Below are 15436 nucleotides of genomic sequence, written 5' to 3'. Positions count from 1 at the left end.
AGCTCATTTTTGACCTGGCATTTTATTCCAGCATAGGACTCCAGAGCAAGGCGACCCCAGCTGAGTTTTACAGTACCTGTGGAGCAGGCTGATACTGCCACCTTGGGGAGGACTCTTTCCACGTACTTTGAGAGGCCTAAGCAAGTGTCATATGAATCAGTTTGATTTTTGCCCTGACATATCCTCCCAGGAAGACAACTTCTTAAAATCCTCTGCCCGTGCTGTTGTAAGACCTTCCAGATGTGTCCCAACTCGAACTGTATTACATTCATAATAATACTGGAAAGAAACGGCTTTTTTTGTGGGGAAGTTTGCTTAGTCAAGTTTTAGATATCATTTAAGCAGTGCTTCATTTACACTACTCTTAATTTTACAGCCATCTTGCCAGCATAAAAGCCCTGTTCTGCATCCAGCTGTGCAAGCTGTATTTTGTATACAACAATCCTCTGCTTCCAGGATTCTAGCTTTCTTGGTAGTCTATATCCTTGTCCATGCACAGCTTAAATTACCTCCTTGGCAGGCTACTGGCTCAGTTGCATGTGACTGCTAGGACATATACTGCCTCAGATGTCATGAGAGTCATTACTGTGCATAGGAACAGTCCGATGAAAAGTACAGAGCTAGACTGTGACAATTTAACCAAAGTCAAGACTTCTAGGCAAATTAAAGGAAGCATTTGGATTTTATCTTCACAATATCCATAGTTTTATGAGACTAACCTACCCTTTTGCTTTGCAAGTGAGCCACCCCCCATCCAGTCGTCTTTGAGTTTGTATCCACTAGCAAATGAAGGAACCTTGCTATATACTTCATATACAAATATGCCTTGAGACAGAAAGGCTGCGCACACCATTGAGCCGCAAGGCTTTTCACAGTGGAAACTATCAGTAGTTGCCTCAGCTACACATTCAATACAGGAAAAGATTTATTGTCTCACTTCTCACCAGAATAGGCAGGCTCGAGAGCAGGGAGCTGTCTGAAAGCAACTAACTTGTCTATGTGCTCTTAAAAACATACAGCAACAAAATTATTACACAGCCATCTACAGCCAAGTAACACAAACGATGAACTCATTCATGATGAATGATGTGAATTTACGCGAGGAGGCTGTGGAGGCACCATCAGCCCCTACCTTCTGCCAAAGTACTGGCTGTGCTTGTGGCACCACAGCGGGAGACAACAGGCTTCTAGAGGAACTGAAGTCTCACTCCACTGCTGTGGCAGGCAGGAACAGCCTGGGTACTGTGGTAAACCAATACCTTCAGGCTCCCACATAGAGCTACATTTTGGATGACAATGTCCCCAGCAGGACTGGGCTCTGGAAAGCACCCTTCTCTTTTCCTCCCACCACAGAGAGCCTACGTACCAGATTCTTGTTCTCACTGTAATGACACGTATCTTAATACCCTTGGAGTAAACACGTGCCTCACCCACCTGGGATTTACAGTCAGAGAGGCGGCTTATCTAAACCTTTCCTTGTGAACAGACAAGAAGGGCTCACTCCACTCTTTTGTTCTATTACTAGAACCTGGTCATTAAAACACAAATTTGTATTTATTTTCCACTAAGGCATAGGAGTTCAAATCAGTTACTTTCCCACTTGTAGGAAACTGTCTAAAAAGCAAGTGATAGGTCCTTTCTGGACAGTCTTTTTATCCTTGGTTTTAACGCTACTATAGCATGGCAAAGAATGATGCTTGCAAGAGAAATGTATCAAGCTATCGAGCCAACAGCTAATGCACATGACTGGCAGTGGTGCAAGCCTTCAGTTTTCTTCCTGATTCACAAATCATTTCTGTATTTTACTCCATTTTTTGGTTATTTTAATCCAGCTTTGTTAGGCATACAGCTTTACATCTGCATATGGTTTACGTTGTGCTTTGAAAATACTGCAACTATTAATTCATTGCAATAATAAGAGAAAATGTATATGCTCTTCACATGCATATATGAATACACATTCAAGAACACGTACACAAAGTAATCCCAGTACCTCCGTTATCACTCTCACATTTAACTGCTGCTAGAACTCAAGTAACTTTCAAAAATATCAACTTCATACAATCACTAAAGTGACTTCAAAAGCTGTATCTGCAGCTAAGCTGCAAAAATTCAAGAGTGCCAATTACTGACGAAACATATCCAACTGAATGAGGATCTATCAGTAATAGATTAACCAGATTAATGTGTACGTAACAGGCTCAGCATGGTACATTGCCGCTGTTAGTTTCAAAGTTCACATGAACTTTTTACACTGCACAGGTGGTTTATGAAGTCTGAATGAAAGAGGAATTTAAGGGAAAATAAGGTAAGTGACATGATCCGAAATTAATCTCAGTATTTAAGTGTAGACTGCTTACAGGAAAAAAAAAGAACAAATCCTTGATCTTGATTTAAAAAAGGAATGCACAAATGCATGTCCACCATGGCATATTATTATGCTACAGAAAAAGAATACAATGCACATCTAGACTGATGAATAACTGACGGCAACCATTTCATAAGGTGTCTTTTTTAAAAGGAATTCTTAAAAAAAAAAAATTGATCATTGAAAAAAATCCGCAAAAACCTCACTGTGAATTCAGTAAGGAAGATCATCATGTACAGCATTCAATGTTGCCTGTATCAAAATTAGTATGTTAATAGCTCTTGCATGTTTGGCTTTGTACTGAAGTTATTTCAAAAGATTGATTTGGGCATGGATTTAATATAAGGGAGAAAGCTTGAACTGCACATGCAAGAATCTAAATAAATTAATCACAGGAAATCCTATTCTAAAATTATCCATGATCTCTCTCTGAGTACCTAAACACGGTATCTTTAAAAAAAAAAAACAAAAACAACAACAACATTCTGAAGTTCAGGTGTCACTGATAACTTAAAATCAACTACTTATTTGTCAATATGGTTTTCCATCTGAAACATCTCTGAATTTATTTGATCAGCCAGTATTCCTATTAGATGATTAACATGCACCAAAAACCCTTCAGATACTGGATTACAGAAAAGTACAGGAGAACGAGAGGGATTATTTACAAACAATTATAGTAACTGGAAATGATACTTACCCATCTCCCCTCTCCATCCACCAGTCTATGCTTTTCTTTTCCACTAACTGTGCCATAAGTCTAAAAGTTTGTACAGTATACATTTCCAAAGTCTAATTTCATATGGGGTTAGAACCTGCAGCATCGGCTATTTGAGCTCTTCTTTTTTTCATTAAGACATACTTCCTATATTTATCTGTATCAGAAAGCCCTTTCGGATTACTGTCTATTTCAACTTTAGTGGTAGCTGATGAAAGACGAATTCTAAGCTGTTCTCTGCTCTTTTAAAAGCTACTTCTCCCTGACTATCCATTTTTTTCCTAAAAACAAGTAAAGATTTACTTCCTGAAACATGGTCACTTAATAGCAGCACATATTTGTCACCATTCTGTTCTTCCTCCCCTAGTTTTCCTCCTTTTCATAACCTACTCTCCCTGCATGCCAATGCTGTTTTCCACGTTTGTTTCCCAGCTCCTCCCTTCCCTCCCTTCTCTGTTGCCTCTCCTTAGCTTTATCTGCTTGACTTGTTCCTAAAACTCGTCTCACATCTGATTCTTTTCCAGCTCTTCAGTTTCTGCCAGTGTAGGCGCGCAGCCTGTTAGGTTGCTCTTGTACCTGTGACACCTTCCATGGGGTCTTGTTATTTCTAAGCAGCAGACTGGGAAGGACAGCAAAGATCTGTCCTTGGATCAGACAGAGGTGTATGTGCTGTACTGAACATCTATCTACATCACGCACTCCTTAAAACATTTCAGGCAGGGAAGGACACTCAAAAGACATTGAATTTTACAATTTTTGCTGGATTTTTTTTTTTTTTAAAGTTATCTGAAACTGCTCGTGTTATTTGTTCGTCACTTAGTGGCAGTTTTGTGGATAAAAGCATAGACAATGGCAGACAGCGATGAGATGACCATCAACCTTGTTGTCCTTGGAAGAACTCAGACTGGCAAAAGCGCTGCTGGGAACAGCCTGCTGGGCAGCTCAGACTTTGAGAGTCATCTCTCCCCAAGCTCTGTGACTACATGCTGCAGCCTTGGACGCAGCTGCCGCATTTCGGGGATTATACGAAGAAACGGTTGTGAGCTAGCTCTCCGCGTTCGAGTACTTGACACTCCAAGCTACCCTCACAGTGGTCTGAGCAAAGAGCAGGTGAGAGACACAGTGAAATCAGCCCTGGCTCACCACTTCGGGGAGGAAGGCCTGCATCTAGCTCTCTTGGTCCTGAGGGCTGACCTGCCTCTGTATCCAGATGAAAGCGATCACGTAATTCAGTTCATCCAGGTAACAAATAAATAAAGTCTCTGCCGTAACAGCAATTCTCTTTTCTTCAGGTGACAATAGCTATGGAAGAGCTGACTGCAAAAGTGAAATAGAGAAGTGTAGCTGAAAACTGGAACACTTCCCAGTCCAGCAGTTGAAACACACCATTCACAACTCCAACACCATACACCAGAGCTACACTTATCACACTAAACCTGGGAAAAGAGAGGCAAGAACTGCTCTCTTTTGTACGTGGGCTCAGCCCAAAGGAATTTAGGAACCAAATTTACCTATCAAAGTAAGCTTTTCTCTCTCAGAAATTACAGTTAATGCTTTATCATGACAGATCTAGCTTGTTGAAGATAAATGCTATTTAAAGCAAGCAAAAGTCAGGTTACCTCACTCTCCTGCGCTCTGCATAGGACCAAAGCAGAGAGCAACGGGTCCAAAATCATGCAGAAGATCTGACTGACCTGGGACAAGGATGCTCAGCTCTATCCTGCACTGTCACTACTGCTGTAGCTCTTCAAGAGAAAATAACTAGAAAGTTACCATAAATTTACTCTGGCTAAGGAAAATTTCTAGCATAACTGACTTGAAGCAAATATTTTGAAGCTCCTGTGGGAAGATATGTGGGGAGAGACACTGAAAAGGAATGGCTTTCTTTTCAGTTGGAGATTTCTCATTACCATGCATACATATCTTTGAAGAAGGGGAGAAAAAAAAAAAAAAGGCCAAAACCCAGCAAACAGATATTGCTCAGTTTATCTATCTGATCAGATGAACCAGGTTTGTATGATTTACGAAGAAACAAAGGGTTTCAGTTATTGCTAAAGTCTGCACATTACACTTTGCATCGGTCTTACACTAATGAACTTTCTAAAAATCTTTAGGACTGGAAGGGACTTCCTGGTCCATCAAGTCTTATCACCTGCTGTAACTGATATTATCTAAATATGTAATACATATGTAGATAAAATATACCAATATATAAGTATGTAGATAGAAAAATAGCTTTCAAAATGCATTTGATTTGCTGTCCTGTTCTTTCTGATTACTCTCTATTGGTAGGCTACTCCTCACTTTTCTGGTAGTTTGACAGTTGGTGCTAATTTCAACACACTCTTACTCATTGTCAGTTTACATACATTTATTTTCAGTGTTACCCTTTTTCCTTATACAGTTCTCCATCTCTATACTTCATGGTATTTAAGAGAAAGCAGTATTTACTCAAAATATTTTTACTCTAAGCCAATGAAAAATCATCATGCTTCCAGTTTGAGACTGTTTTGGATCAAGTCCATGTGGGCATTAAAAGAAGAAGAGATGCCACCATGCCTCTTCTCTTTAAATGGACCTTTAAAACCCCTACTGGAAAGGAAATAAAGCATGTTTTAAAATAATGAGAAAGCAACACTTACTTCTGTTTCATGATTACAACTGGCTCTCAGCTTATATAATGGTTGGCTTTTTAGTTATTTTCCCCTTAAAAGACCAGATGCTGTGATTTCATGGGCTACAAACACATAGGGCAGGACAGCTGCCTGGGTGCCAGGAATATTAACAGTAATGGTTATATTTCAGTATGTCATTCCAAGACTTTAGCATGAAGACTACCTTTAGCAATCAGGAGTTTTCACAATGATCCTCTGCAAATTAGGGATGGCATATCAAAGAAGATGGCATATCAGTAGAAGACTACTGGCATTTAAATCTCTCTGGATTTTTTTATTTCAATAACTGTCCTGGTTTCGGCTGGGACAGAGTTAACTCTCTTCTTAGGAGCTGGTACAGTGCTGTGTTTTGGATTTAGTGTGAGAATAATGTTGATAACACTGATATTTTAGTTGTTGCTAAGTAGCGCTTATCCTAAGTTAAGGATTTTTCAGTTTCCCATGCTCTACCAGCAAGCAGGTGTGCAAGAAGCTGGGAGGGAGCATAGCCGGGGCAGCTGACCCGAACTAGCCAAAGGGATAATCTGTACCTTGGAACATCATGCCCAGTATATAAACTGGGGCGAGTTGGCTGGGAGGGGAGGATCGCTGCTCAGGCATCAGCCAGCGGGTGGTGAGCAATGCACTGTGCATCACTTTTTCTTGGGTTTTATTTCTTTTCATATTACTTTTCATTACAATTATTATTATATTTTTATTGTTAGTATTATATTTTATTTTACTTTAGTTATTAAATGGCTCTTATCTGAACCCAGGAGTTTTACCTGTCTTTTTGATTCTCCTTCCCGTCCCACTGGGAGTGGGGGAGCAGTGAGTGAGCAGCTGCCTGGTTCTTAGCTGCTGGCTGGGGTTAAACCACGACAATAACATAGCCTAATGAATTGAGAGAGTGGCAGATACCGATTTCAGAACTAACATTAGCATTGACTTTGAGTCCTCAGCAAATCAAGGCACTATCTTCTCTCTCCAAAACTAATAACCCAACACTTCCTTAGACAGCTTATGCCAAAATTTTGTACAGGTTTAAGTTTTTTTCATCCCTAGTGTCTAAAACAGATTAATCACTATCAATACACCAGGTTTTTCTAACTCCCTGCGTATCTTAGAAGTAGGAAGATATCCTTTAAAGCAGTTTTATACACCTTGGTATTTAGGTTACAGAGTTAAGATCATCGCAAAGTAGAATTTATTACCAAAGTAGGCTTCTTCCCACACACAGGAGTTAGCATGATTGCACTAAAGTTGTAATTTCATTTAGATCTGTAAATGAAAGCCCAATCTCTTATATTAAAATTTTCTGTACTTATTGACAAAAAAAGCAGCTTGTTTTCTCCATTTCCCTGCATCAGATGAACCACAGCAGTTAAAGACAAACTCTCCAGCCCATCACTTAGGCTGATGCATTTGTGTTTTTCCTGAATTGTTGAGAATAGTTCAGTTTTATGGGATACAGCTGGAATTGCAGTTGGTGTTACGTAGAAATTAATCATTTATTTTTTGAACACAAGGTGATTTGATGATTTTTTTTTAAATTTTCAAAGAGCTGTAAAAAGTGCAGAAATATGGATATGTGGAAACTACTGATGTAAACTAATGTGTGACATAGCTAAACAACCATTTTTCCTTATTTACCTAGAGAAATTCTATTAACATCTGTAGTAAGAGAACAGAGAACTGCTAGTAATGCACGACCACATATTTCCACTGAAAGTGGATGTCAATGTCTTGGGAAGGTGAAAAAACCCAGAAGTTTCAGCAACTCAGACAGCATAAACTGGATTACTGCCAGGAAAAGAACATATAACTGGTCTATTAATGCATAAGTATATGGGGCGGGAGTGGGGAAAAGGAACAAGAAAAGATAACTATTTAAGATTTGTTTTTCATTACAGGAACTTCTGGGTCCCACATGGAAGGATTTCACTGCAGTTCTACTTACTCATGCAGACAAGGCAGAAGAGGCTGGATTCAGTGAGGAAGCATACTTGCACAGTGCCTCAAGTACTCTGTTGTCACTTTTGAGCTCAGTACAGCATAAATACATTTTCCTAGACAACCAGAAGAGCATAATTAAAAAGGAAAGAGCTATTGTCTTAAGAAAGCTTTTGAAGTTTATAAGACAAAATAATTATCAAGTGCTTCCACTTAAACACAGCAAGGAATAAAATTAGCTTTCAGGTGCTCATTTGTCTATTTTCTATGGTAGGTAACATTTAATAAAAATAAAAGAGTAGAAGCCATCAACTGGAAAATTCCACGCCCATACCAAATACCTTTGAACACACAGTTGGAAATCTCTCTTTAGACTACCAAACTACTTGCCTTTCATAGAGTACCTCACACTACTGCATCCAGAATCCTAGCTTCAATCACAAAATCAGAACAAGCTAGTGCTCTAAATCACACTCCTAATATGTATGTAGTCACAAATGAGATTTTACGTTACACCAGATTGTATATTGCAGTTCATACAGAACACAGATCTGGAAGAAAAAAGAAAAAAAAAAAGTAAAAAATGCACGTGTTCAGACTGTAAGTGAGCCTCTTTGCTCAATTCTTCAAGCTTTCAGAAGTTCCTCTGAATTCCAAAGTTTGTAAAGAGCTTTCCAGTATTAAAAGCTAAGATTTATCTACTGTAAAAGCATTTCCTTACCTTGATTCAGGACTAGTTAGAACTGAGATTTTGAACTTCAAGAATTTTGTTTAAGACGACATTATTGGATATGTCGTTTACAAGGCAGATAAAATAGCTCCCACGTGCTTAACGCTATTTGGCACATTTAAAAGAACTAATTACTATTGTTTATTCCCAGATGCACGAAAAATTAACACAGTTTATAGGCACATACAAAACTCATTCGAAAAAGAAATCTGTTCATCTCTTCTTTTGCGCCTGTTCCTTTTAATTTTATATCACTGTCATTTTGTTTTCTCTCCCAGTTTACTGGATGAAGTTCAAAGCCTGCAAAATTCAGAGTGGCTAAGTTTTATTATTTCAGTGGTTAAAAAAAGCGCTTACTGTTTCAGTGGTTAGACAGTAACCAGTTAATTAAATATTATATGCCAAAATATCTGAAGTATCTCTAAATAGTTACTTAAAAGGTTTATTGTAAATTGATCTAAAATAGTTATTTTCAGATTATTAAAAGGCAGGAATTAAAAGAAGTAATTTGAGGCTATTACCATAGCAACCATGACTACTTGTATTACACTATTATGGACTAATTCTAATTGTAAAAACTGAAGAAGCTATTTCTGTTAAAACCAAAGCATCTTTTGTATAAAATATCATCACATAAAAATACATTAAAACAAAAAGATCGATTCATTTTATACCTGTTTGGGCATTGGAAATGGATTTTTTTTTTGGTAGTGTTTCACTAGCTCTGGCAATCTATTTACTATTCATTCATTCTTCTTTGGAAAGAAATATCTAGGTGTACTAGATAAAGAACTATTTTAGCAAAGTGACAGCTTTGATCTTATTGACATTACAACAGCTTAACTGTGGGACATAAAAGTATGTCCATTTGTATATTTTAGGGCATAAAGGGCCATAGTCTAATCTTCCCATTACAATTGTCTGCAGATACAACACAGCCAAGAACAAAGCTGCAGAGGCTTATCTGAAAACTGCTTGGAAGAAAAGGAGAAAAACTATTAAAAGGTGACTAGAAGAATGAAGATGATTGTGCTTTTCACTGACCAACTGCTAGTCCTGTACCTCTTGAAGAGCAGGTAGCACACAATGAACATGGCAGAAATTTTTCCTTACTAAGATGCTCTTGCTCCATAGATCCTCTAAACCTTTTAGCTGCCCAGAAAATATGCTTGTCTGCTGGTAGTTCTACCATGAACAAGCCCTGGCAATTAAGTCTTGAGCACCAAGTGGTTTATGACTGTTGACAACACTTAACCTCAAGGACAGTAAGCATGGTGAATGAGTGAACTGTGAAAATGCTGGAGGCATAACACATTCTGTACCTCTGGAAGAGGAGGCAAACAAAGAAGATATTAGTCATGCATTTCAGAGGGGTAATATATTCATGGTTTTTATTGTGCTTGCATTACTTTCCATTTCAATAGCTGAAAAAGCTTCTAATAACCATTTATTTATTTAATTCCACTGTTTGCCATGGTCTCTGCCCTGCAGACTCCTTTCCCTTTTACTTCAAACGGAACTCCTTTGTACGTAGCAACACACTGGTCATTGGTATGAAGATCAGGTTGGATTTGCTCCCAAATCTTCTTCTTGGGATTAAGTTCCTTCTCAGGATCTCCTGTTTCAAGACAAAGAATAACCTAATAGCACACAACACAGAAGACGGAGCAAGAGCTCTATGTATGTACACATCTGTGACAGCCCACATAGCATCACTGCACACACTTTTACGGGAAAAAACATTACCTGTGATTTTCAAAATGAAAACTTTAATTGGAATTAGGGATTGTCTAGGAAATGTCTCCAGAGCCTCTCTCAAAATGGTGGTCTTTCACGGGAAAAAAGATTGTAAGTAACAGATCACAAATACTGTCAAAAGGAAGAAATCAAACCATTGCTAGTTGTTGGTTTACAAAATTTACTAGAGACCAAAAGGATTCTTAAGAATTAAGTAGATGGGGACCACAGAAATACACTACTCACCAAGACACAGGTTTGTTGGCATCTTAAGTTTAGGAATTAATGAATTTTTATAAGCAATTAATATTAAGTGAAATTGGCAGGTGCCCTTACAGTTGAGAAATATTGAACTTAGGCAAGAATAGTCCAAAATTAAGATACTGACATATAATTTTAGCCCCAAGTTTCAACACTGTTCTGCTACTTTTTGTACTATTTGATGACAAGCTCTGGTGCCTAAAATAACAGAAGCATTAGAGGTCAGCTTGTATTTCAGCAATTATGGCCTCAGTCTCTGTAAGTCTCAGTTCCCTGTTTCTATGAGTACACCACTATAAGCTACCTATGCCCTAGGGGTATTGACAGTCTAACTACATTAGCAAATCTGACTATTTAAGGATCTCTAATGACCATGAAATGCAAGTTTCTTCCACTAATGTTTTGAAATATTGTTAACAAATTACGTAGAATAGCAAAGTATTTCAGTGTCATATATTTCCTATTTTTAAATAGGCATGAAATGCAAAGTACAGGAACAAAGCAACTACACTAACCAAGCTCTCTTGCTGTAAAGATACTGAATAAACTGCTGCCTGCTGACATAATCTAGATAAAGCAAGACAATCAATTCGCTGTACAATTATTTTCTGTTCAAAGGTCAAGTAAATTTAATCTCTTAATTCTAATACAGTGCAGATTCTCTTAAAGAAAAAAGAGATTTCATTTAAAAAGTTATTTAATCATAATGCTGTCAGGTGCTCTAGACCTCTTGTGTGTAACACAGGCAGGACAAAAAAAAAAAAACAAAACCCAAAACACAAGACTTGTTTTAAATATAATTAGAGCACATTTAAATGCTGAAAGGGATCCCATGCTATTTCATTGTTGATACACTATACATATTTTGACTTGCTTGGAGTGCCATATTGGCACCATTCTGCCTAAACTATTAAAATCTTAAGTTCCAGAACAAGCAAGAATCAAAAAATAAATCCTAGTAAACATACCCTCCCTGAGATCCTCTCAGAGGAGCCAGGAGTTCCTAAAGGAAAATGAGGAGTTCTCCAAGTGAGCAGAATGTCAAGTACTCTCATCTTCCGCCACTCAGTGTCCCCAAAGGTTCAGGAAGAAAAACAATAAGGCTACAGGGATTTTAAGGTACCTGTTTCTAGTAGCTGGTTGAAATTCATTACTGCTTGGTGCAGTCTTGACTGGCTGACCAACAGGCAGTTAAATGAACTACTCTCATTCCAGCCTGCCTTATTGTTTTTCTCCTTTAAATGTTTTCAATGGTTCAATCTACTCACATTCTTGATGCTTGCAAAAGTAAGTTACTTCTGCCTGTAGATGGGTCTAACTTCTGTAGCTTCTATATCTGTAACTGTGTAACAGAAGCAGACCAGGCCAGATTTCTCTGTTACGTTGGCTAGCCTTGCCAGAGCAAGATTCAATAATGCAGTCGAGTTATTTCACAACCGCAGTGCACTTAATATTTAAAACAAAAATCAGTAATACCATTAATAAATTAAACAGAGCTAATTGCACATTTTCACAAAAATAAAAATCCTGATCAATGCTCAAGTTCATGAACAAAGACAGACTTGGATTTAGACCAAAGTGAATGCATATGAACTAATAAAATCATTAAACAGAATGTTAAATGATCCATTGTGCATTTCCTTCCCCCTCCTCAAATATAAAAAGCAAGTGAATTTTTTCAGTAAGAAAAAAACCTGACTTTTATTACAAAAAACCACGCTTTGGATGTTAATAAGTTTCTTTGGAATCCTGTGTCAAGCTCCCTTGGGATCTGTGGTGAGCTCATATTATATTAGCATAGGCACCGATTTTAAATACTACCAGAGCTTTAGGCCATGCATTTTCCTATGACTTCTCCTCATTGCATTCCTTCTTCCCAGAAAATATTCTTTAGAAGAGTTTCTATAAATAAAATAAATTTAAACTTGTAATGGTTTAATGAGCTTCCCACTCTCTTTACATAAAAAAACCCAAGAGGTCCCAAATTTTGTTAAACGTCATTCAGTCTAGCAGTTTAAATATTACAGAAGAAATTCTCATAATAAGCAAGAAACCTCTCCACTTTGTGACAGCTCAGTAACTACTGAAAGAATATATCTCAGCGCAAGAAGGGGCAAAAAGATGCGGTGATGTGTGACCTTACAAAAAGTTAATACCACTTAGCCCACTGCGGATTATAACTATGCAACTGAAGGAAAGCATCCATGCACCAAAGCTTTGATTAAAGAAACCTGTTAAATACAGACTAACCACGGCACTCCAGTTTTAGCACTTTTTTTTTTTTTTATAAGAGATAGTTATTAACTAAATTGCCAGGGATTCTTAGACCAGAATATGATTATTTAATTATATAACTTAAATAACAGATTTGTGGTTCCTGTGGCGTTTTTGCAATGAAGAGTTTTGTCAAAGCATCAATTATACTGCTATTAGAAAGAAGATTTCACAGTTAGCTGTGAAAACTCCAAGAATTATTGCTGTCTATTGTATTGTCTTACGGCAATTACTGTGTAGGAGGGTATAGTATTGACAGACATGCAATGGAATAATTTTTCTATGGCTTATAAATCGGACCTTTTCCACTGAAGGTGGATAGAAATTTGATAAAGTTCTTAATACAAAAAAGGCCCAACAGATCTTGAAGATTCATGTATTGGAGTATAAAAGGGTGTTAAAGTTCCCCTAAGGGCAATGACATCAAATAAACATACAAAAAAGAACACTCCTCCAGACAACAGCATTCCTTATCAAATCACTCCTCTATGACACTCAAGATGGTTCCAGGAAAACTCTCAAGTTTCTGCAGAAAAAAGTTCAATTGATTTGAATCAAGATACCACTGGTTTACTCTGACTAAAATGAACAAGGAAAATTAGCCTGTATCTCGTGAATATTTTGTATGGTGGAGAGGGAAGGCTTAAAAATAACTTGATTCCAAGCTGCTTGATAGACAGCTGTGTGCATTTTAGAGTTGCTTTATTGTTGCTGCTGCTTCTGTTGCTTCATAGGCTTTCATACTTCAAACTAAAATAAGACCCAGCTGTCCTTGCTATTTTAATTTCAAGAACTCAAACTGAATCTTTATGCTTTAAAATTACTCTTTTAAAAAAAAAAAATGATCAGAATAGAAATGGTTACAATTAAGCACTGAAATTAAACGACATCTGACATTGCAAGGATTCTGCCCTCCATAACAGTATCAGTGAAGTGCCAGATTGCCTTTGAGGAGACAGCAGCTAAAAAGCACACGAGATTTTAACACAGAAAAGGTGAGTAGAAGATACAGACGTACAAACCCATTAAAAATTGCGAAACAGTTTTCCAGCCTCCCAGTGAGTTTTCCCCCCTCAGGAATAAAAATAAAAAGAAAAAAAACACCCAAACAAACAGCTTTTTAAAAAGGAGGGGAAAAAAAACCAAACCAAACCAAAAAACCCAAACCAGAAAAAGGAATCGGGCGGGGAGGGTAGGGAGGAACCAAACCCACCAAAAGTTGTTAATCACTTGGACAAGACGGTAAGTGGCAACAGTCTTAGTCTCTAGCTAAAAGAAATAAAAAAAAAAAACCCTAAAGCAAACCAAAGCCTACCAATGAACAGTATTAATATCTTAGTTTACAAAGGCAATATGCAAAAGACAAGTACACAACAAGTTAAGTTGCAGAAGCAGATGTCAGAATGATTTTTTAAGTCTCCATCCATCAATGCTTTTTTCCTTGCTTTTTCCTACTCACTTCAAGATAATAAAATCACAAGTCTTAAAATTCTTTAAAATAAGTTTTACGTAACTAGGAGATACATCACTCTACTTTGCACTATGAAGCATTAGGTATATTTTCAAAGTCAATGATTAGCTTTAATCTCATACCTACCAATTTTTCTGAGCAGCTATTTATGAAACATGAGGAAACAGCTGCCATATTTCAGACTACAATCTATAGCCCTGGATATATACGCTTTTCAAAGGGGTTGTAAAAGCCTTCATTTGGTACTTATCAGAGCTCCACATCTTTGGCTCCCTGTCAGAAGGAAACTGATATAAAGCGTACAAAATCTTGTATCACAGGCTGCAGGTCATAACTTTAGAACTAGTACAACTTTTACACCACCTTTAGCTTATTCTATGTCTTTTAAGAATTAAAATATCAACAGAATATCTGTATACCTTAACATCTGGGAATAATTTTAAAACAAATGTTTCTATAACTGATTTGCTCTAGGAAAAGCTTTTTGCAACTGTAAAAAAAACTGGAGTCAAGTAGTTTAACTATTTTGATAAAACTTACCTCATTAGTCATGTGCAAGAATAGATATGCCGGCTAACAGAGAATAGCACTACTACCAGCTCTCACATTATTTTCAAATGCCAGGTATACAAAGTCACTTGAGATACAAGTTTGGAGTAAGGTCATGTCTTAGACAAAAAACAAACAAAAAAGCCCCTCCATCCTTCAAAAAAAGCCACATGCTCAGGCTAACTTGTACATCATTTTGCAGGGCTTATGCACTAGAAGGGTTTACTCTACAGCTTGATGCTCTCTCTTGCACATCCATTTCCACAGCAACAGAAAGCAATACAAGTGTATCCTTGCATGTAACGGAGGTCAGACATCCAACATTTAATCTATCTTTATTCACAGATATGTGATAACTACTAGAAGTTATGAGTGAGTATTCCTACAATTTCATCCATGCAATTGCTGAGGCCTTCCAGATTTCAGTACAGCTTACCAATTCTGCATCTCAACTAGCAAGCTTGGTATATTTTTAAAATAGAAAACTAAAAATGAAAAAAATGCTGCAAGACTGATTTCCTTCTTAAACACAGTATTATTTTAAAATATTTTCAATCAGAGCATTAAGTCACAGCAAGCTGAGCTTTCCTCCTGTTTCAAATACACCTAGATAGACCATTGTTTCCTTTATCATATACCAACCAAAACATGTATTTTTTAGAGCATCAGTTTCAGTCATGAGAAGTATAAAAATATCTACATACATACACATATATATTTA

The 15436-nt window shown here is 37.3% G+C and overlaps 2 protein-coding genes across 4 annotated transcripts in view; one reads left to right on the top strand and one right to left on the bottom strand.

Annotated features, from left to right (window-relative positions):
* The first annotated feature begins 3935 nt into the window (after positions 1–3935).
* On the top strand, positions 3936–7926 carry GIMD1 (GIMAP family P-loop NTPase domain containing 1). The gene is made up of 2 exons (XM_050896534.1): positions 3936–4328; positions 7654–7926. The coding sequence occupies exons 1-2, from the start codon at positions 3936–3938 to the stop codon at positions 7924–7926; spliced, it is 666 nt and encodes a 221-aa protein (XP_050752491.1).
* Positions 7927–9800: 1874 nt separating this feature from the next.
* The window catches only part of AIMP1 (aminoacyl tRNA synthetase complex interacting multifunctional protein 1), a 42184-nt gene continuing 36548 nt past the window's right edge, over positions 9801–15436 (bottom strand). For all 3 annotated transcript variants that reach the window (XM_050896472.1, XM_050896470.1, XM_050896471.1), the window contains exon 7: positions 9801–10041. In XM_050896472.1, coding sequence (XP_050752429.1) covers positions 9875–10041 — 167 coding nt within the window. In that variant the 3' untranslated portion in view covers positions 9801–9874. The remainder of the gene's footprint in view (positions 10042–15436) is intronic.

Source organism: Gymnogyps californianus, chromosome 4, assembly GCF_018139145.2.
Source record: "Gymnogyps californianus isolate 813 chromosome 4, ASM1813914v2, whole genome shotgun sequence".
NCBI classification, from domain to species: domain Eukaryota; kingdom Metazoa; phylum Chordata; class Aves; order Accipitriformes; family Cathartidae; genus Gymnogyps; species Gymnogyps californianus.
This window is presented reverse-complemented; position numbering and strand designations above follow the sequence as displayed.